General features: G+C 36.1%; 2 protein-coding genes across 4 annotated transcripts in view; both read right to left on the bottom strand.

The window, feature by feature from the left end:
• Positions 1-1,964: 1,964 nt before the first annotated feature.
• DPE1 (disproportionating enzyme) lies at positions 1,965-13,916 on the bottom strand. 2 transcript variants are annotated; one of them, XM_008812028.6, is made up of 16 exons: positions 13,352-13,916; positions 11,490-11,552; positions 11,010-11,098; positions 10,859-10,919; positions 9,581-9,659; positions 6,526-6,662; positions 6,279-6,437; positions 6,099-6,175; positions 4,152-4,291; positions 3,989-4,020; positions 3,828-3,902; positions 3,623-3,695; positions 3,128-3,216; positions 2,912-2,956; positions 2,622-2,771; positions 1,965-2,329 (listed from the first exon to the last, which is right to left on the bottom strand). In XM_008812028.6, exons 1-16 carry the CDS (start codon positions 13,850-13,852, stop codon positions 2,225-2,227), a joined length of 1,875 nt encoding a protein of 624 aa, XP_008810250.3. In that variant the 5' UTR covers positions 13,853-13,916; the 3' UTR covers positions 1,965-2,224. The 2 variants fall into 2 exon arrangements, with proteins under 2 accessions (XP_008810250.3, XP_088577908.1); XM_088721782.2 differs by lacking the exon at positions 13,352-13,916 and adding an exon at positions 11,790-11,919.
• Positions 13,917-16,157: 2,241 nt separating this feature from the next.
• LOC103721719 (E3 ubiquitin-protein ligase RKP) overlaps positions 16,158-24,078 on the bottom strand; it is a 28,226-nt gene continuing 20,305 nt past the window's right edge. Inside the window, exons 10-11 of one of the 2 annotated variants that reach the window (XM_008812029.5) lie at positions 22,709-22,913; positions 16,158-17,054 (exon numbers count right to left, since the gene is read on the bottom strand). In XM_008812029.5, the coding sequence (XP_008810251.4) occupies positions 16,734-17,054; positions 22,709-22,913 (526 nt within the window). In that variant the 3' untranslated portion in view covers positions 16,158-16,733. The remainder of the gene's footprint in view (positions 17,055-22,708; positions 22,914-24,078) is intronic. The other variant, XM_008812030.5, reaches the window with a different exon arrangement.

Here is a 24,078-nt window from a genome sequence, read left to right as displayed (position 1 = left end):
CCCTTCGCCATCGGAACAAAATCCACATCGTATTCAGCTTGCCCCGGCGCCGTAGGTTGCATGCTACCCACTTCGCTGGCACGCGACAGCCCAAACTCCGGACGACCAACGCTGTAGACGCCCACGCCGTTCGTGCCCTGTCCACGCGGTCGGGAGGTAACTTCAGCACCTTGGGAAAGAGTCGATGGAGAATCGCCAACTCCTCCGCCGTAATCCAGTGTTGGGCCCACATCTATCGCCAGGGGCCCTGAGCTACCTCCGACCATGAGGAGGTGGTCGCATCCTCACGCCGGCCGTCCTGCTCTCCCTTCACCTCCGCCGCATTGGGTGGCCGCACCGCCATCAGCACCACCTACCCAGTGTTCGGCAAAAGTTCCCACTCAACCGCACCATACAGCCCGCTCCCACCCGCCTACCCAGTTTGCCCGCTTCTGTTTTCTCTGTGCTTTATTCATCGGTGAACGTCTACCCAAGAACTCATGTTTTATTTTCTCCTCTGCTGTCCCACTCAACTTACGTATTGCATCACCATATTTTATTTTCTCCTCTGCTGTCCCACTCAACTATCTTCAGGTTTCTATTCTTTTATGGACCCCAAAGGAAGACTTTAGCCTGACCGGACTTTGGTCGACCCTCCCTTGATTTAAGCCGATTGGGACTTTGTGCCCCAATTATTGGCATAAAGACACGAACTCGTTCAAACTAACAACGTTATAACCATCGTAACGAAAATTATATCGGTTTCAGCACCCAAAGGCCAAAGGTTGTTATATTATTATATAAATATCTAATCATTATTTCTACTTATATTTCTTCTAAATGAACTATTGTTTTTTTTTCAAAATTTAAATTGTATTTTATCGAATTTCTTACTGAAGTCATTGTGTGATTCGAAAAAGTAAATGGTTTTTCATAGTTTTTCACCCAAGACAAGTGAATGATCATTCATCTCCTTGCTGTAGTGCCAATATCATCCTCTTGTAAGCCATCTGGTGCGACAAATGTAGTATGGGACCCGAGCCCATCCTGCTGATTTTGGTTACGTTCACATTACCGCACCAGGCTTTGAGTCTATTTTGGTGTTGAGATCACCGCCTTGCATATTTTTTGTCCGATTTTTTTTAATGAGTAAGCCCAACATGTAAAATTTTTAATAATGAGATTAAAAAGTATGGAAACAGAATTTGAACTCAAAATCTCTGCTCTGATAGTATGTTGAAATCAGCATTTTTTCTGAAAACTTAAGTTGATAGAATGAGATAGATTTATTTATATATTTTATACATTTTGATCGTTAAGCAAAGCCCACAAAATCAATACTATAAATCATATGTGTGTGGTCAGTATGATATACACCTTGTACTAAGATTGAACACTTTCTGTTTTTTTTTTTTTTCTAATCCAAAACTTTATGGTCCAGAACGGTTCTGCCATCCAGCTCATATGCCTCGTATACCGAATTAAAAATTGATACCTTAACTGGTAAAAATGTAGGAGTAGTACAGAGAGTAGGTATGAGTCAATAGGCAGACTTTGTTGTCAATAATTGGAGATAATTAAGAACCTACTTATCTATGGCAAGGAGTTAGACCTGGATTGATGTGATGGCACAAAAAAGCTAATTAGCTACCCTATAATTCGTCTCGTTTGTTCATTTATTTGGTAACAAAAGCAGCAGCTAAAGCCCTCAACCCTGCAGCACGGCTGCAGTAAATCCAAACACCAGCATTTCATGTCGGCACATCCAAGGAATTCCCATTTTCTGAGATGCACTTCTTTTGTCCGTTTTCAAATCCCCTGAAAGTCACTGTAGACAGGCATCTGAATTAAAGGAATCCTACTTGTAACCAATTTTTTCTTCTTCTTTTTTGCTCCATGTATCTAAATCTAATTACATGTCCATGTATCTAAACTAATTTGTCATCTAAAACGACTCAAACATGCTCAATGCTGGTTTAAGTGAATGGCAGCCATAGAGAATGCTGATTCATTTTGCTTTCTTATTCAGCCGAAAACTCTCTCACAATTCTTCCATGGCTGTTTGGCGGAAAGAAGCAGCACATGGCTGTCTATTTGTCCTGGAGGACAAATCTTATTTGATACTCTGAAATCTGACATATTGACGGACTTATGCATTCAAGTGGTACAAGATGGATAGAAAGCTATCAAAAGACTTAAAACTGGTGGACTACGTGCCCAAGGTTCAGCAGCTATGACCATAGCTTCATAACCTGTTGTACAATGCCAACTGGTTCCTCAATTTTTCTGCTTCAGGCTTCAGGCCATCGAAATTGACCGAGCTTGGTATCCTCCATCTCCAGTTGCCCAACTGTGAAGAGGAACGAATAACAAGGATCTCTCCTATATTAGCAGATGTATGATGATATCTTAATTGTTAATTTTAGGTGCAAGCCTCTTATATGTATCCAGAGCAATTAGCAAAGTGTTGCTAGTTTTTGTTGTTGATCCGTAGCTTATGATTGATGCCTGAATGACTCTAAAAGAACTAAAGTGTTTCCAGGTTTATGACAAGGATTAGAGGAGACTCATTGACTGGAAGAAATGTTTTGCATCAATCTACATTCTATTCCAACAAAGAGTTGAATGGTCGGGTGACTGACCTGTGTTGCTGGAATGTTCATCCGAGCTGAGCTTCCCAGACCAAGGATGTCTTGCATGGGTATGACAGCAGTACGGGCAACTGACGAGATTGCAGCACAAATCAATGCCCATGAGATGGGTTCGTTGGCGATCCAGAGGTATTTCTGGACCTGTGCGAAGAAATCATTTTATTGATGTGACAAATCTAACAATGGAGACTTCTTCATTAAAGTTTAAACTTCAAACTGCAACTGCAGAGCATTTGAGCCCTTCAATACTGATATTAAATAGAGGCACCAGAAATACTCACATTACACTTCTCTTCCTCCACCAAATTTTCCCACCAACCGAGAACCTGTAACATGCAACTGATTGAGCAATTACTTAATGGAGCCATAACAAATTGGCCAAATTTTTTCAATAAGGCATATGAAAGGCTATTTCAGAATCTGATTAATATTGGTGATCAAACCCAAAGTCTGTCCGTCCATAAATGGAAAGGTGAGTGCACATGATGGATGTTCACCGTGTCATTATCATGCGTTCCAGTGTATACGACTTGATCTTGCTCATGATTATGAGGCAAGTGAGGGTTGTCTGAGCCACTTCCGAAAGCTGGGCCACCAAAAGATGTGGGTCAAAAAAGAAAAAGGAAAATCAGATTCATGTCATTTCAGAAATATATTGAAAGCTTGGGGGCTGTTTGGTATTGTCGTTGTTTTTGTATTTATGTTTCCCTGAAAGTGAAATACCACGTCGAGATTGATGTTTGGAGATAGCATTTGCACCAAACTTCTACCGGCCCTTGCTTTTATTTTCACTTCTTCAGAAAATAATAAATTGTTTACTGCCAAAAGCTCTGATGGTTCTATAACAATTTAAAAAAACAAAAGGGTTTATATGCGTATCTGTTCAGTCTTGTTCAATTTTCATCTTAGATTTTTGAAAACAAAAACAGAAAACAAAAGCAATACCATATGGACCCCTCAGTATCATGCTATTCTGGTTAAAAAAATGTTACCAAACTGGAGAACTGCCATTCCAGGAGCCCCAATAGCTTTTCTTAGCTGAACAACATCCTCAGTAATCACTCCCTACAAAGATTAAGGAAGAAAAGTACTTGACGACAACTACTATAAAAAAATTAAGATTCAGAAGAAAAAAAATCAACAAGCAGAGAAAAACCCAACATTTACAGAAACATTTTGGAATACACTGGAGCATACCAAGTCTTCTGCTATTATATTGATTTTTCCAACAGCTCTAAAGATGGCATCAAAGAATGCTTTCCTTGGTCCAGCCTACAGCCAATTAAATAAAAAAAAACATGCATAATCAATTAATGTCCTATAAAGAAATACCTGTATCTTTTTCATGTAATGCTTACCTTCCAGCTTCCAAACATTGCTATCTTTGATTCTGCAATTTATGAATTCCAGTAGCAGTCATTACTTACTTGATTACGTGGATTAGCAAGTATGTACCATTTATGTTATGAAATATTTCATGTATCACCATAACCAAAATAAAGGTGTTAATTAATTGCCCACCAGAAGGAACAGCCCAAAAGCCGGAAAAACCTCTGAAATGGTCTATCCTAAATTCATCATATAAATCAAGTGCACGTTTAATTCTTTGTGTCCACCACCCAAAACCATCATCTTCCATAGCTTTCCAGTCATATAAAGGGCTGTTGAGTAGACAATGAAATGAAAGGCGATTAGCCTTCCACACTGTAGAAAATAATGGAACAATGAAATCAAGAAAGAAATGTAAATGGTTCATATATAATCTTTTATTAAAATTCCAATATGTGACAAAGTCCTCAATTCTTCTTAAGTAAAAAAAACTATATTTCATATCTATGAGGTAAGAGCTTTGATTTCTAAAACTCCCAAAAAAGGTCATAGGTGAGTGATATCGTGTGGATCTATCATAAGCCCAATACATCACTGAAGCACAAAGAACCAAACACATGACTAGAGAATCAATAAGATAACTAGTTATGTATACTGATGAAGAATTGACAGCATGAAATTTGTAAGAACTTTTTGTACATATTGAAAATAAAAAAGAATCAATATGAAAACATAAATAAATAAAAACTTCAAAAAACTTTTAGGTATATTATTTTTACCTTGTAATTATTGAAGAATAAGAATCATGGCACACTTTTTAATAAAGAGAGTTTCATATTGATATATTAGGAAGGTGAGTTCATGTGTGACATTTTTTAATGTGTATAAAAGAATAATCTTTTACAATTTCTTGTGAGCAAGTTAACAGATTAATTTTATTAGTCAATATCCACCAAATTTCACTATTTCAAAGGATTTCTTTCAGAAAAGAAATGCAGATTATCGAATGCTGCCCCAATCCATAAGAAGGTAATGCTGAGTATTGAAAACAACAGCCAGCTGCCGGAAAGGTAATGGTGCTGAACGAAGCCGAACCCTCATTGAAAGATAAAGTCATATTTTTGAAATCGATTTAGTTGATTTGGCCATGACGGTTTTGGCATGCTAAAATGGAACGACCAGAGAGTTTTCAAAGTTCCAGTCCTACTTAAAGTGAGTGAGTTTTTTTTTTATGAGATGAGTATGCGTGCTACTGGCTCGATGGACAAACTCAAGGAGCCTCAAACACTTCTCCAGCGGCTTCACTGGTCGCTGGTCTGCCATTCTCAGTGTCTAGAACTATAAACTTTTTCATTTTTCGAATCATTCAATCAACCGACCTTGCTTGCCGCCGTTGAGGGATAGAACTCTCCCAATGAAGTAAAGTAGGTGACACATCCGAACAAGAAGAATATAAGCAGACTAAGAAAGTGATTCGGATCTCACACTTTCCACCAACTCTATAGAAGGCAAGTTAAGATTTGACTTCAAATCCAAAAGGACGGAACTAGTTCTATATAAAAAAGAAAAGTTTATTGTAAAGCTGACTTTTGAAGCTTTTAAGATCATGCCATCAATTGCAAAGAGAGATCTATTGTATAGGATTAAGTAGCTTTGATGAACAAGTCTGCAATGTTAATCAGCTTCGTGGCCAAATATTATTAGAAAGTAATCCTGCAATAATGAATTATTGAAAATATGGAGAATAATGACTGCAAAACAAAGTGCAGATGATATGATAACAGCATGCAGAGAGCATGCATATTAGATGATTTGGCCATGGGTGCTGAGAGCAGGAGACAGATCCAGTAAAGAGGGAATTTTGGAGGAGGTAGAATAAAAGGGAGGACAAGAAGGACCTCAAAGGAAGTGGAGAAAATAGATCTCAAAGTGATCATTTATATTGTTGGGTAGGAGCAATTGTTGGACAACAAATGCAGACTGATAAAGATGACATGAGGTATTGTTTATAGCTGTGGCTTGACATGCTCCCAAGATAGAGTTTAATCCTATCAACAACGGAAGCTTTCCTATTTATTCGAGCTATTAGTCTGAGAAGATGAAAAATACTGAAGCAACTTTTGGCGTATGAGTTTCAACCTGTCCCATAGCTGACCAGTTTCACTGAAGGCATCAGGAGGAACACCACTAACAAGAATTGGAAAACCACTCCTATCCTGCAACACAGAGATAAAACAAGATGAAGTGATGTCATAATATTTTGAAAGCTCAAATCAAAAGGACGGTTGATAGTCTCCAAATTTCATGTGAAACACATACCAGCAAAAATAATTTTTTGTTTGCCCAAACATCAGCACTGTGATAGCCTACATAAATAGGCATGTCACCCATAATCTTAATTCCCAACTTCTGAGCATACCTGCGAACTCTTTGCCATTGCCTTTGAAATAAAAATTGTTGAGCAATAAATATGTCGATCTGCAAGATAGAAAGAGACATTTTGATGGTCATGAAATATTCCATTTAGCTATTTCGTGAGAGAGAGGTAGAATCAAGAGGTGCCTACAAAGTCCTTGTGGTTTTGATATATGTCTTCCAAGGCGCAAAGGTGGCGATTTTTTAAAGGTTCAGGCCAACCATACCAGGAGAATTGATCAACACTACGGTCAATTGCAGCAAAAAGAGCAGCATCTTCAAGCCAACCTAGGTAGGCAAAAAATAGTATGAGGACTAAGACCCATCCATGAAGGTACTTAGGAAAGAGAATGGAAATCTTAAAAATTTGAAAGCAACTCTGCTCATCTATGCTGAGCCCATATATACACAGACACGCACACACACACACATGTATAAATGGCGCAATATATACACACTCATGTACAAATGGCGCAAAGTCTGCATGCTTTATAGATTGATAATGTTGGATGATCAAAGATAAAATCAGAGAAATTTTTGGAGAAAACCATACATTAAAAGCTTTGACCGAAAAAAAAAAGAAGGAAAGACCACCACCAAATTCCCCCTTCTCTAAAAAGGTTCCTTAGTGAAAAAAAGGTAAAAGGGAATCTCTCTCTCTCACACACACACACACACACAAAAGTAAGGACAACTAATATGCTTGCATAGCACAGTCTTATACATGCAGCAAAAAGTGTTTAGTAGGTAAATATTAAATCTTAAAATTATAAGAAAAAAATGGCGCTGCATAGTTTCGGACCTACATTTAGAGTCTTTCCTTTTGAAAACAGAAGTTTAAGTACTGTTAAAAACAAGATGGTTCAAATGGGGATTATGGATTGACCTGTATTAAAAATTAACTGTTCTTGGGAAGCTAAAAACTCAAATACAAGAGACTTGCGTTACCAAACTGAGTAAGACACTGCATAATAATATCAAACATGCCAGCTAAATCTCCTAAGATGCATGACAACACGGTACAACATAGCCCCTATTTTTTCAAACAATGCTCCTGAACTTTATTTTCTTTTAGTAGCTCAAAGCAAACAGTTTCCTTCCAAACCACCCTAATCATCAACATACACAAGCCTTCGTTAAATAAAAATGGTTTGAGAAAAATTCAAATACAGGTTCTATTAGTGATTCAAACCAGCAAGAGCTTTAAAAATTCTTGTTTTATTTTATTGATTAAATATATTAAACACCCTTATTGTCACCCAAATCAGTCTAGAAACAATGGATCCATGAATTCCTAAACAGGTTTATAATCTACATGCTTAAACCAAAACAAAATTTATACTGATAACAAGACGACAAATCATCCTCCCACTGCAAGATATAAAGACCTATCTGAGACCTATCTCAAGAAGCCATGTACAGTGGGCTACATCTGTAAATAAGGGTATAACGTCTTAATTTGATTTGGACAGTTCTTTCTCTTCACCTTCTTTATGAGTTGAATTTTATTCTAATTTCTTTCTCCTATCTTGCTGCTACACCTACATGGGCAATCTTCTTTCTTTGCACAGAGATCGTTGAGCACAGTGCTTCCATTTTCCCCAAAAATATTTATAAGTTTTTAAGTAAAACTACTAAATATAATGAAAGTACTTCACTGCATCCAGACATTTAAGCAAGGCCAAAAAGTCTACATTAGCTCCTGCTAAATCATGCCTGTGCACCATCATGTTGTGAAACCTTTATGAAACAATCTCCTTCAGTAAATGAACCTCCTATTGATTCTCTCTTCCTAGATAATGTTAAGAAAGAGATGCAAACAAAGAAACACATCAACTGTGTTTTGGAGTTGTTTTTTTTATTAAGCACATGAATAAATAATTTATTTGCGAAGGAACCTAACCCCAAATATTTTACAGGTTGATGGGATCACAGAATTTCATTAAATACTCTTGAACCAGTCACGTGCAACAAAGGCATCAAATTTAAGTGACCTATACTGACTTACAATGCTTTAATATATTTTAAACTAAAAGATGCTTTATCAAAATAAATCATTTATATAATCATTTCCACAATATAATTACACAGAATATAAATCTTTACAGTAAAAAGTATATAATAGATTGTAGTATTTATATATGTTCATAATGTTTTACATACTAATACATCTGTTATGTCATTTAACCATTTAAGAATATTTCCAGAAAAAAATTGAAATGTTATTAAACACATTCTCCAACAATAACATATCTCAAAACTAAAACATACTAGAACCAACAGTGGATCAAATCGAAGAGTATTTTACATATATATTTATCCAGAGACCTACATGATTCTCTCACTCCACAATTCTTCCCATGTCACATTCTTCTGGTTCCTTTTCATTATTATCTTAAGCCTATTTGTCAATTTCTATGCTTCTTGCAGTTCGTAAATAAATTAACATCTTTAATGTGCATTCGGTATGTTTTTCTCATTTTCTTAGCATTAATGAGAGATATAATAGGCCACGATATCTCCAGTCTTCATTTATCATGAAAAGATGAAAGTCCTTACAATGTTGACTTGAGTAACCAATCTTAAAAATATGTGAACAAAAAACAAAGGCATCACATTCATATGCACATCCATAATGCTACTAGAAACTTTCATTGCCTTGCTGGTAACCATAGAAGAGGATACTTCTTTATAGAGTGAATATAAAACCTTTCATTGCTGAAAAACTGGTATAAGCATTTGATAATAACTGGAATTGAGCATATGGAGCCTTGTTTTTGTGTGAATAGTTAAAAATAGAAATTATTTGGGACTTCTCTTTTGGTAGGTTTATGTTAAAGCGTTAATAAATGAATTCTCTTTTTTATTAGATTGACATCCTTTATGATTATCACTCTTTGAACAATGTCATACGCGCGCACACACACACACAGAGAGAGAGAGAGATGAGGGGTACAATCCATGTGCTGGCCTTAGAAATATAAACTGCTCAAGTACAGTGTTGTGCCTCAACAATTCCAACTATCAGTCGATGACAACTGCTTTATAAAGTATAACTATTAGTTGATCACAATTGCTTTATAAAGTATAGTCCCAAGTCCCAACAGACTCAACTCTGTCCTTCAACAAATACTAGAAACTACTTAGAATGCATACAGACAGCAGTACCAGTGCAGCAACCTATTGTTCAGAAATGAATATAATACCTGAAATGCCAGGATCTTTACGAAAGTCATCAAGATGTTTCTTAAGCTCCCCTCGACTTTGAAGAAGCCTCTCTGCTGCCTAACATGGATCAAAATTTAGCCAGCATCATCATCCAAATAACACTCCCTTAAAATTAATGCAACCACATAGTTAAAACAGTTTGTACTCACCCCATGGTCTTTTAATGCAAAAATTAGCATACACAACATTAGCTGGCCAATCTTAATCATGCAGTCATTCAAAATGTCAATGTATGACCTTATGCCATGGTGCATGCAAAGTGATGCTTAGAATGATTATTGTAATGCAGGCTGCTTAAAAAGCTGTTAGGTGATAGTAATACCATGATTATATATTTACACATACTGCAACCTGTCTCAAAAAGATCCATTGAAGTGGACCCCCTTGACAATCATCTTGAAAAACTGAGATTTTAGATTGATCAACAAAAACATGTTATCAGCCTGTTAGACATAAACTAGTTGCAATGTGTCTCGTAAAGCAAATACATATACAACTACAAAGAAAACTAAGCCTTATGAGCAAGACACCCATTCAGTTGGACATATAAGACCATTTACATTTTCTACAACCTACAAACTCATACAAGGAGAAAAAAGGGAATACAACCATGTAATTGTCATAATGCAAATATCGTAGGATAGCTTATATTATACTGGCATTCTAGAACCTGCATGCCTTAACAAATTACAACTATATGTGGTTCACATAACACCATTAGAAGACAGGTTAATAGAACAATACTAAATGGATCTACTAAATAGGAAGAAAAGAATAGAACGAGCACAAATTAAGTCCTACAGTAGTCCAAATACATCATGGATGGTCTCACACATAGATGAAATATAATCATCTTCTGGTATGAGATTTACATTTTCTAATTTATCATATCTTTTTATTGGTATTTTCCCACCAGAAGTTCATATCTTTGTACCCTTATCTTCTTTTAGTTAACAGAATTTCATATGTTTGTTAACATGTGCACCAAGAGCAAGGTTCAGCTAAATCACTGGGTTTAATCCAAAAAGTTGCATCTCGATCACAACAGGTAAGTTCAATGTCATAAAGACTTAAACAGTAATGATGGGGTCATCATGATGAATGTAACATGAGTGTGGAAACCACACATGAGGGATAGTCAAACAGAACCAATGATCCCTGATAAGTCAGTCGACAAGTTCCAAATTGATGATTCACTCTATCAAAAAATAAGCAAAAGAAATGACAACACCTGCAGTTCAGCATTATCTACTAACCTTTGCTATTAAAGGATCTTTTACATCTGCCACAGTTGCAAATTCAACATGCTCAATTTCCCTGGCATTGACAGCAGAGAATTGTTAGATCCTATAAAGAAATCATTTTTTAAAGTCATATGCTGACATATCAAGCAGTTCAGAAGCTCACATCTGCTCTGGAAGTTCATCCTTCATCAGTAAACCATCTTTAACTAGCTCCTCAAGAGAAATCAGAAGGGTGTTACCACAATTTGCATCCTGCAAATAATTATCAAAAAATATTCTAATAATCTGAGCAAGAGCAAGAATATAATGTATTTTGGCCTCAGTCTTCATTACAGTGGAACCCATTTTGGACCCTATAGATATTTGAATTAGGGATGGTTACCTGCCAGTGTATTATTATAATCTCCTTCAACAATGAACTATTTTCACATTCATTCTGCTGGTGTATGATTTGCTTTTGGTTTATATACAACATGAAGTTTTATGAGATAAAAAGCTGCTCATGGAACAAACAGCTGTGAATCAAATAATATCTATTGAAATGTTGCAGTAATGTCACCGATAGATGTAGTATATACAAAAAGTAATGTATTGCAGTAAAATTTAAATTTCTTTCTTTTTTCCTTGAGACATGTAAGATCACCTGGCCTGCATAGGGCGATCCATCTTCCCTTGACTTCCTCCCCGGAGGTACAAGTGGAAGAACCTGCATAAAAGAAATCATAGATAACATTTCAGAAACGTCATTATATCAAAGATACTCACCAAATCTGACGAAACCAATTAAGGATTAAAACCACATGCACAGACACAGGCAAAGGTCAGGTCAGTTTGGTTGCATGCAAGTAGATCTGCAATTAACAAAAGTCATCCAACCAATCCATCTCCAAAGTTTGCATATGTAATTCATGTAACTAAGGTCATTCACATACTCATCTCTCACCTTCCAGAAGTAACTTCACTTAAAGAAGTTCAGAAGTCACTTCAACAACATGAACATGATCATATTTAGAACTTCCACTATGCTTTGATCATTGTTCATCATGATTAATAACATCCACATATGCCTCATGACCCCTGCGCATAATAAACCATCTCAAAATCTCTCACTTTAATAAACTTAAGCAAATCATCTAACTATAGGAAAATATAAAATATATAAATAAATCTACCTCATCCTATTAACTTAAGTTTTTGGAACAACTGGTGATTTCAATAAGGTATCAGAGCAGAGGTCCTAAGTTCAAACCCTGTCTCCACACTCTTTAACACCATTATTAAAAAATTTCACATATTGAGCTCACCCATGAAAGGAAAGTTCGACCCACATGTGAGAAAAAGTGTAAGAAAATATAAAATATATAAATAAATCTACCTCATCCTATCAACTTAAGCTTTTGGACAAGTGTTGATTTTAACATGGTATCAGAGCAGAGGTTCAAAGTTTGAACCCTATCTCGGCACTCTTTAACCCCATTATTAAAAAATTTCACATGTTGGGCTCACCCATTAAAGAGAAGTCCGGCCTACATGTGAGAAAGAGTGTAAAAAAATATAAAATATATAAATAAATCTACCTCATCCTATCGACTTAAGCTTTTGGGACAAATGGTGATTTCAACAAACAACGATAAGTTGCATATTTGTCTTCCATTTTCAGAAAGCAACTTCAGTTAAAAGAAAGCTTTCAAGCCAGTTCTTCAACATGAAAGTGACTGTAGTTGAACTGTTATTCTTATATCTGACCATAGTATGATGGTGCAATTCCTTCTATAGTAAATGTTAAAATCACGCTTGACCAAATCATTTTCGCCACTTCTTTTGATTTACGTCCATTCCGTCAAATATTTGAAAACAGATCTCGCTTTGCAGGAACTCACTTCCCATGAACTCACCAGCACTACTCCACACATTTATATTAATAATACTACCAAACTAGCTCATTTCCTCCGGTAAACAATTCTAAATTCTCGAAATCCTAATCATTAATTCATTATCAGCGAAAAGGTCCAGAAATACAATGATCCTTAACCTTCCAAATGGGGAAGTTGTGACAAAATAACAGGCTCAAATTGCATCACCAACTACTAAACTCGATCCTCGAGCTAATTTCACGGTAACTCGCCAGAACTAGAGCGCCATTTTCGCTAATTGAAAAAGAAATATGGTGCGAGTGGATCGGGCAGACCACGAGCCGATCCCTTCAGTCGACTCGATTTGGTTCATGGGCCCCACAAACTAGGTCCCGTGATCTCAGAACAAAGCCGGGTCGGTCGGACCAAATAAATTTAGTCTAAATCAAGAAAGGGTCCAATGAAAAATTTCTTGGCCCGTCCAACTAATAATTTCTCTTAACACTCAGACCCGACCGATCCACTTTCCGGCCCAAACCTTTAAATCGGATCCAGATATATTTTAGTCTCGACCCAATCCGATTCACTCGCAAACCTCAAGCTTAAAAACAAACAGGAACCGACCCTTCGAGAGGGTGGTAGGGTTTCAGACCTGCCAGACGGAGCAACCGGCGGAGTGGAGCCAGTCCAAGAAGCGGAACGCCTCGTCGCCGAGATCCCCGATCCCGTACGGCCCCGGCAGCGAGGTCGGATGGAGCAGCACCCCCGCCCGCCGCTGCCGGCTCGGATCCCCCGCCGGAAACCGCGACGCGTAGTCCTCCGGCAAGTCCTCCCCGGGGCGGACGGCCAGATCTTCCGCCAGAGCCGCGGCGGCCGCCATGGGCCATCGACGGCTCCTCCTCCGCGACCAAGATCTCACCCCTAAGGTTCGAGGGGTGGTGGCGGGAAAGGAGCGGGTGGTTCGGACGGTGGAGGAAGTGAAGAAGAAGGTGATGAGATCGGAGGAGAGGAGGAATAATGATTGAGAGAGCGCCATTAGAGACACACAGCACTGAGAGAGGGGTGATGGGATCCAAAGCGGAGTGAGCCATAGGAGGCACGTGATAAGAAGGGGACATTGGATCGTGGGCGGAGCCAGATGCGATACTCGCATAGAATGAAGTTTCTATGCGGATTTTTTTTTTTTTTTTTTTGGTGATAATACCTCAGAGTTTGGAGAGATCTCCTCAGCTGGAGACGTGGTATTCGTGAACTCATCCGGGCTGGCCACATTTTTTTCATCGTTTAGTGGCATTTTGATCGCGATCCGACTGCATAGGGATGGAAAGGGGTGGCACGTGGGTTTAAATCTAAGTAAAATACGAATCCCAACCCAATAACATGATCAAGTTTGGATTTGATTTTGAATTAGATTCATTTTGGATTTGGATCAATAGATAAATATCCAATGACTCTATATTTTAAATATTTATTTTTTTATATTTTCTATATTTGTTGTTTTTTAAAAAAATTTGTGGCTAAACAACCATCTAATAATGCAACTTCAATCGAGCATCGGAAGAAACAAGAAAGAGGAAGAACAGTTGCAGAAACAGCTACGTCGGGAAATATTAAAGTATCATTAATTTCTCTCCCATAAAGACTTTTTTTTTGGATAATTCATGAGTAAATCATTAAATTTGTAAATTGTTCCTGAATAACATAATAAATATAAAAATCAATAATTTGAAGAAAAGAAAAAAAAGAGAGAGAGAGAGTTCTACCAGGCTTAACTCCTACCCTGCTTGTAAGGAGTATTCAAAGAAAAGTTTAGTTTCTTAGCTGTTAGATTCGTCCTTTAAGCGCTCGACTTTTAGATCATGTTTATTTAATGTTTTATTCAGTTCTCCATTTATCACTTGTTATTGATTGATAAGATCCCCAGGAACGGATAGCAGCATATCAAACATACATAGATATAGACGTAAATAAAATTTTTAAAAAAAGGACCCAAAATCTGTGTAACAGGACTTGGATCGCACTCCTGCGATGTTCAAATATACGAATCTAAAACATTAAAATACGCTGGGTACCAGTATGAAGGCAGTACTGATCTTCAGGAAAGACACCTATTGAGTCAAACTTGACATGGATGCACGTAACAAATAAAAGAATAATAATGTTAATAAAAATATAATTTAATGAGAAGTGAATCTCTGAAAATAATATCTTATATAATGATAACCCATATATATTGCTTCTCTATATTAAAGATACATATATAATTATCTTAAAGCAAAGCGTCTTAAAATATTTCTACAATATCTAATTTATGGCAAGGACCTTGCAAAAAGTCTATTACCGTGTGAAAAAGGACCAACTGTGATATGACTAGGTGGCGATTGAATGGCTTGAAATCAAAAGACTTAGGATTCACCCAGGCTATAAGAGTAACAGACATAGCAGAGAATGATGTAGCTTTCTATTATTTTATGTTTTTGATTTTGGTTTTCTAGAGCGTGAAGTTTGAACCATTTGGTGGACTAGTTGAGTGGTAACCTGAGGATTCATGGTGGATAGAAAATAATTGGATGGTTGTGATGGAAGATAGAAATTGTAGGATATTAGAAATTAAGATTGACATATTTATGATTCTCTAGAATTTTTGATGAATTTTCAGATTTTTTATTTGTGCTTTGCACGATACGTATGAGGAATGACAAAATAATTACAACAGCAAAAGTATCAATTTAGCATAACCAAATCCAGTGAAGAGTAGTTTTTTTCTGTGAAATTAAAACCAATATGTATACATGTAAAAAATAAAAGAAATGCTAATAAAAATATAAATGAATGACAAGCAAATCCGTGAAGGATAATTCTTTTATTGACATAAATTTATACCGACAAGGGAGACTTCTAGTATGAAACAAATGGGCTATGTACGAGTTCCTACGCATGTAGAAGGAACAGTTAAGTGGAACATGGAATGATGTAAGCAAAATTGTTTTGAATAGCAGATGAGCAACGCTAGGGGGTACCCCTGCACCCCCCTTAAATGAACCTAGGAGATTGATGTTACTCATTGGGGTAAGTTAGCCGGCCACGGAGGCAATGAAGAGACCAGAACCTTTCGGTCACCTCAAGAATAGCAAATCTTTCTTTCCGACAACAATATCTCAACTCCATCTGCGCTATTCTTATCCATCTATTTCCATGTCCTTCTCTTCCTCTGTTTAATACTTGCAGAGCCAACTAGCCTAGCAGTTTTCATGCAGTGGAGCGCTAGCTATTCAATCACACAAGGTTTGTCGGACCCGCTTGAAACCAACTGGCAATTTATGATTCACTCAACCCTGTGCGACGCCGCCAAAAGGTGGAAACGATAAAAAAAGAGCAGTTTGCGCAGATGGTAACAGACGCTCGGATTTGTCTGATTCTCAGATGAAAAAGATTACTGAGTCAAACATCATAACCAATTGATAATCGAACATCATTCTCCATTTGAAAATATAGCTTTTCTAATACAAGAGCAGGAAAAAAAAAAGTTTAAATAGCGAAATTGTTGCCATTAGCAAAAGTCTGTAGACATCATGCCCCCTCAGCAAATTTTCTCGAGTACAGGATAAAACTAAAAATTGTACAACAAAATTCCTTGCCGGCCTAAATATTGTAACCCGCGACCCAGTCTAGCTTTTTTGGAGTGAGAAGAAAGATTTATCTCCGATTTACATCTCCTATATACAAACTAAAATGCCTTGATACTACAAAATTCACCTGCAGCATCCTACAGCCATTTCTTCTCTCAATCCTCCTATAAAACGCCATAACTTCCGGGCCTATATCTTATGTTATATTTTTATCTTTATACAAGTACCATCCCTGCAATCCAATCCTTTCTGACAGCCACCGTCCAGTGATGTTGGTAGGTCTCTTCCAAAAAAAAATTGGCAACCTCGCCTGCTTCTTTACGGACCACATTTCACCAATAATTTCAGGGCGGTCAGGTAGCAGGAATGGATGAGATGAGCGAGCGCCTTTTATGCGCCTGTGTTTCAGCCCAATTTCGCCAACTTGCAGCCCTTCAGGTCCACTCTCATTACTGCGGTGACCTTTGCATTACAAAAGAAGCACCTCTGGCTGTTCAAGAGGTGCCTGGTAATGCAGCCAAGGCAAGACCTGTGGTGACAGGGCCCAAAAAAAGCATCACAATCAGAGGCATAGCAGATGCAGCACTGGTTCTCCCCTTCATCATCTGTGCTAATCCCTAATTCTCCTATCCCATCTAGTGCCTCCGTTCTGCTTCTCAGGTAGTTCAGGAACTCCTCAAGCTGCGCTAGTTTTGCAAGAGAAGCATCCCCTTGTAGGATATTGCTCTGCATAATTGCAACAATCAAAAACAATATAATGCAACGCATCAGTGTGTGACATAAGAAAAAATTATAGAATTTTAGTACATGAAGATATTTGTTATGCACATGCTTATAGGGCAACAATAGAATGGAGTATTATGCTGTCCACTTTATAGAAGATGTTGCACATCGCTACATTTCATGGTCTACTGCAGTCAGTGGCTTCTACCAAACATGATGCAGGGACAAGACAATCACATCTGAGTTCCAAGCAAATGCAAACTGGGAAGAAGATTCTAGCTTCAGAACGAAGTCTGACAATATTGCTTCAGTAATGTCAGCTTGCCAATAATGAATTATGGCTAAGATAGGAATACTAATGGCTCCTGATATGCAGCAACATGGTAATGTATTTTCTAATAATAAAAGCAAGCAATTTTGGATGAACGATCAAGATGCTCATCAAGGTTTGACTGAACCCTTGAGTTTCAGTTTCAGCAATTTCCGTCTAAGTTCTAGAGTTTCAGTCAAAAAAGCTTTCAAAAAAAATATATAGAAAAATAAATGGAAGATAAAACAAGCCAAGAAAATCTATTACCACAAAATTTTGGCGAATTCATAATGTTTGGATTCACCAGATGAATGCATGTTTCAAGCTGAAAGTCCAATAATGCAATAGCATAAAAATTATATCAGCTAACAATTAGAATGTTAGGAAATCATGTTATACATCAATTTAGTGTTTGATAGTATCATTCTGTTTTCTGCTAAAAATCTAATCATCAAGACATAGATATGTAAATATCTAAAGCAAAATATACAAAACTATAAGATAAAATGCCACACCTATACAAATTTGATATGACAATTACTCTCACACCAAGCTCCAAGAACTTGAGATTTCTATCCTTCCATGCCATCAAGTCCCTCAGCCTTTTCAATCGAAATTCTCTTGATGACATCTTGGCTTCTTGTAATGATCATGGACCACATCACACATGTTAGCCAAAAGGTATTACTTAGGTTCCTTAGCCCTATATAAATACCCAAGATTTTCTTGATGCAACACCAATGTGGTACTAAACACTTATGTTAGACACTCACATCTAGCACCCAGAATCCGTGTTGGATAATATCCAAGTCGGATACGCATTGTACACTTCGATAGTTATCAATATTTATCAATTGCAGTTTTTAGAGATTGATCAAGAGTTGACTCCATTAATGAGTTAGAATCACTATAATATTTTTAAAATGAGGTTTTCTTCTTTTCAGAGATTGGTTAAGAATGTAAATATTAAAATGATTTCATAGATTGTCATTTTCCTAAAATCTGAAGCTACCTAGGAAATTTGGATGAGGAACATGTATGTTAAAAGACCATAACAAATAATATCTTTTCATGCTTCCTTTCATACAACACCTAAAATATAAAGTTTTGTCAATATTAATTCTTTTCGACATATCCCGTATCTTCTTTTTATCCTCTTAACAAGTCCTGAATCCAATTCTCATGTTCATGGCCATGTAGATGTAACACAACTAAAAAACATGCCCATAGGGGTCCTCACATAATCCCCTTGTTTAAACCCTAGCATGAGTGGCATTCACGAAGGATCCCAATCTAACAAAATCCAACCACAAACACCACAATAGACACATGGTCAGCCTTAAAAGGGTTTGTGGTGTACTCCACATGAACCATAGTTGGGTTTGCTCTGATCCTATTTGCATCAACTTAAAACCTCATCCGAAAAGGCTAGCCAAAAGATTTTATTTGAATCTCTTGACTCTGTATAAGTACCTAAGATTTCCTCAATACACAACTAATGTGGGACTATATACATGCCCACACAGATCCTCTCATAAGGGAGGAGACTTAATTAACATGTTCTTTCATTTTTCTAGAAAGAGCAGAATTCGAAAATTCTTTCTCTAACTTAAACTAAACCATTATAAGCCAAATTTAGAAGAAAGAAGCTCTCACAATGTTAATAAGTTGAGTATTGCAGGTGGACATGGATAAAATTGGTTTGACTTGGCTAGCCTGAAAAAGGATGGGACTAGGTATGGGTTTCCAGCCTACAGGGTCAAATCTGGCCTAGAATCCATGACTTAAATATTTTTCTAACCAAACTCAAGCAAACTGGAAGTTCCATGGCCCAACATAAAACATTAAGAAACATTTTCTTCTATTATATATAAATCCTAATCTAATCCCAACACTTTTCTTGTGCTCAGCCCTTGCCTCTCTCCTTCCCCCATCCTCTCTAACCCATCGATCCTCTCCCCCCTCACGGCCACCAACTTGCACCAGAGCTGCATGGACACGGATATGAGAATCAGTTTCAGACATATTTCCAACTATGTGACTCAACAAGAGTGAGAATGGGAGATATAGGGATACGGGAGATAAAATAAAAGATATTTTATATATTTATTTCTTTGAACATTGTTATATATTAAAATATTGAAAAGTTATTGTTTGTTAAGATCTTTTAACATAAATGCTTTGAATCAATTAATATATATATATATTTATGCCAATTAACTTAAGGATATAAGAAAAATTATATTTTACAAACTTGTTTCAATATTAACATCCTTGAACCATCTCTAAAAAGAACAAATACTCCTAATATTAATAAAGGGAATCAAACTCGTCGTTGAAAAAGTTCAACGCTTTTCCAATCTCTAAGAGTGACTACCAAGGAACTTCATGAGTATGAAAGTGTCCAGTGCGTATCGAGTCAGATACGTATCAGATATCAATTTTGGAGCTGGACAGGAGTGTCTAGGTAACACACGCATGCACCACTAGGATGATCTCTTAAGTGAACCATCCCCCCTTAATTCTCTCTTGTTGCTGCTAGTTCCCTGGTTCCTCTCTTGACCTCCTTCCTTGCCACTAGTGATTTCAAGTGCTCTAGCTCTCCTTGCCCTAACCACAACAAAATCCAACACAACTTCCTTCTTCTTTCTCCTCCATTGGTGTCAATTCCCATGCTTCTCCCTCCCTCATCCGTGCTATGGTTGCAACTAAGGCCCTGTTTGGCAGAGCTGTTCAGTAGAGCTTTTGGAAGTAAAGCTTTTTGAAGCGGAGCTTTTATAAAAAGTTACTTGCTGTTTAGTAACTACATTTCTAAAGTACTGACACTTTAACATGTGTTTGGTAAACAAACTGAGAAGTACTTTTGGTATGACAAAATAACCATAAAGGACATTGTATAATATTATACAATAGAGCATAATAAAATATAATATATATTAATACATAAATATATGATATAATATAATATTACTGTAATGTAATATAATATTATTATAATATAGTAATATAATATTGTATACTATAGCATAATAATTTAATATAATATTAAATTATTTAACATAGCAAATCAATGTATTATGATATAATGTAATATAGTATTATATTTATAGTATAATATAATATTTTCTTCTCATCTTGGGTTGATGGACCAGCAAGGGTATGTTAGCTCTTCTTAGAAATTTGTTCTTCTTACAATACAACAACAAAGACATGAAACATTTTGTCAATCATAAGTCATGATTTCATCCATAATCATAAAGCACCTTGTAAAGCATATCTAAATATGTACAATTTACATACATATAGATTACGTACATATATAACTTACTTAGATATTAATTTCTTGTACATAAATAAAATTACTCATGCATTCAAAAATATAATTAATACGTAAACTTATTGCATAGATTCCATAAGGCCACTAAAAGTAACAATTTACTACAGAATTCTAAAGATGTCGATTGAATTAATATTATATACATGAATTATCAATTAAATTAATATTCTAAAGATACTCTCTAATATTCTAACAATTTACTATCAATTAATATTCTCTGCTCTGTAATATAGAGAGAGATCCTCTCTCTGCTCTGTAACAGAGAGAGAACTCTCCTAGTAATAGAGAGATCCTCTCTCTGTAACACGATGGATCTCGCAGTCCACCGTGGTCAATCGTGGGAGTGGGTGGACCGCGACATCACGGTCCACGCTGAGAGGTGGACCACAATGCCGCAGTCCACGCTCAAAGGAGGACCGCGATGTCGCGGTCCACGCTGAGAGGTGGACCACGATGCCGCAGTCCTCTATCGCCCTCTCTTCGTTTAAGCCTGGACCGCGATGCCGCGGTCCATATCCTCTCTGGTGCATGGACCACGAAGAACCGTGATGTCACAGTCCATGCTTAGAGGTGGATCGCAATGTTGCAGTCCTCTATCATAGAAGATGAAAAAGAGAGATCGATGGAAGACAGATTGTTTAGGAAGAAATGGAGAATTATAAAATTTTTTTCCTAAAACAGGATTCAAAACGATGCATACAAAAATAGAAAAAAAGAATACCTTCTTCATGGGAGAGAATCTGTTCGGCGACTAGGGTTTCTTGTTGGGACTCCTACAGATTTTCAGGATTATAAAGAGACATTTAGTGTAATTGTTATATTTTATCATAGGTATTTTGGCCAAAAAAACAGCTTTCTGATGGAAACTAAAAATGCTTTTCCAGAGAAGCTCCAAAATGGAGTTTCTTCTAAAAATCTATTTTTAGCTTTCTGAAAAAGCTAAAGTAGCTTCCCAAAATTTTTACCAAACACCCCTATTTCATCTAAAAGTGCTTTTGGAGGGCCAAAAAGTGCTTTTTGGCCCTCCAAAAACTCTACCAAATAGGGCCTAAGAATGGAGATAAATCAACCCATGCCTTAAGTAATTGGCCAGGCCGGGTTAGTTCGAGCTTGGAGTCTAGCTTTTGAGCAGGACACCACGATGCAACATAGGATGCAGCAAACAAGTACTATAACCAACTGGACCATGCCAGGCTCAAAACTGAGAATTGGTTTTGGCCAAAGGCCCAAATTTAAAACCTTAATGCTCAATGAACAAGGACAATATTAAGTGCCCTCCAATGTTATGCAAAGAGCAAGTGAATTGTCAACATACAAGCTAGACAAAAGAATAGATTATAAATTGCATGCAATGAAATATGTCAAAGTCCATGACACAAGAATTTAGAATTTTTTATTAAAAAAAGTGATAAATCGCAGTTGGCATATGAAACATAGTCTATTATAATTCTCCAACATGGTAATCAGAGATTATCGGAGTGCCAAATGCCTCCGGAATGTTTGCTTCAATTCCCACACTCACGCTCTATGCTACCACCAACCTCCTAAGACTAAGCATCTTAAATTACAGTTGTATTCTATCAAAACCAACTATAGTTCAATTGAACTACTCCATTAGAAGTTCTAACATCTCAAGGTCAACCTATCATGTGTTTGCTAAAATGCAACGCTAAGGAGAGTGCCAACTCCTAAATTTTTCAAGAGATTTACTTCACTACTTCTGGACTAGAATCCACTCACACACTCTTTTGGTTTAAACTGCTATTTTCTAGAGCATTATTACACCATTCTAGTTTCAATGATAATTTATTGTTATATGATAATTAGCTATTTGAGTTTTACACCATTCTAGCTTCAATCATAATTTATTGTTATATGATAATTAGCTATTTGAATTTTTCTTTTTTCTTTTTATTTTTTCGAGAGAAATTCTGTGGTGCTTTAGCAAGTCCATAATTCAAAATCAAACAGAAATAGAAGATCAAGCACATGAGATTCAAGAAATCTAACCCAATCATAACTCAAGAGGTATTGAAATCCAAAACGAACTGTAGCAGGACAATCCATGTTTGCAAACACCGCTACAACATCATTCAGTTCCTGATTTCCAGAATCTGCACTTGCATCCATGAGGTTAAGGATGATGCCGACAAGAGGTGCAAGGATCATAGTCCTACTTGATTTCTCTTGATGTTGGCTAGGTCGCCTAAGTAACCTACAAAAGGAGCATAAAAAATAAATTTAAAAAATAGTAATCGGAGAGATGAAAAAAATTTGAAGGCAATGCACTGACTTGACCTTTAAAAATTGATAAATAAAATATTTTTAAAACAGCAAATGCAGCCAAAAAAAAGACTCAAGTCAAGAATTTAATGTATCATAAATCAATTAAATAAATTTTTGCAAGTCAACTAACACTTAGGCCCCATTTGGGATTGATATTGATAGTAAAGCTTTTAAAAGTAGATCTTTTAGCAAAAAGTTGTTTATTGTTTAGTAACTATATTTCTAATGTGCTATGAAACATATACATCTGCTTGGTAACTAAACTAATAAAGTGATTTTAGTATGTCAAAAAAATAATAAAAGACAATGCATAGTATTATATAGTATAGTATAACATAATGTAATATTATATTATATTTTATCATACAGTATAATATAATAATATAACATGATATGATAGGATATGATAAAATATAATAATAAATTATTACATAGTAAAATATTATTACATAGTACAATATTATTATATTATATTATATTATTGTAATATAATGTGATGTAATAATATAATATAATTATAATATAATGTGATATAATATTATATTGTATAGTATAATAATATGATATGATATAGTAATGTATTATTACATATTAAAAAATTATTGCATAGTATAATTTTATTATAATGAATATAATGTAATACAATATTGTAATATAATTATATTGTATTATATTGTGGTATAATATTATATTGTATGGAATACTAATCTAATATTGTTATAACAAAATATAATAGTATATTATTAGAATAATATAATATAATAATGTAATGATATAATATAATATAATATATCTATGATAATAAGTAATGCAAATACATGATTGGTTCCTAGGCATTTTGGTCAGTATGAAATTTTCTACATCATAAGCAGCCTCCTGACATCAACCAAGTAGATCTTTTAAAGAAAAGCTCCAAAATGGAGCTTCTCTTAAATGAATGTTTATCAGCTTTGTCGGGGAATCATAAAGTACTCATTTTTTACCAAACACCGCCATATATCCTAAAAGAGCTTTTTCCGCTCCATAAAGCATTTTCTATGCCTCCAAAAGTGTTCCCAAACAAGGCCTTTGTAGTTAGTGCTACAGTAAAAATT

This window comes from Phoenix dactylifera, chromosome 5 (genome assembly GCF_051530095.1).
Source record: "Phoenix dactylifera cultivar Ajwa chromosome 5, Ajwa_hap1_PhDact_Kaust_v1.1, whole genome shotgun sequence".
In the NCBI taxonomy this organism is placed as follows: Eukaryota; Viridiplantae; Streptophyta; class Magnoliopsida; order Arecales; family Arecaceae; genus Phoenix; species Phoenix dactylifera.
The sequence above is the reverse complement of the archived record's forward strand: the minus strand, read 5'-3'. Positions and strand labels throughout refer to the sequence as shown.

Excerpts from the sequence above, each read along its gene's own strand:
- DPE1 (XM_008812028.6), bottom strand. The coding sequence starts at position 13,852 with ATGCGAGTATCGCATCTGGCTCCGCCCACGATCCAATGTCCCCTTCTT. Across the intron at positions 11,553-13,351 it reads CCGGTTGCTCCGTCTGGCAG|GTTCTTCCACTTGTACCTCC; the intron begins GTCTGAAACCCT and ends TCTTTTATGCAG. Across the intron at positions 3,696-3,827 it reads ATATAATAGCAGAAGACTTG|GGAGTGATTACTGAGGATGT; the intron begins GTATGCTCCAGT and ends TAATCTTTGTAG.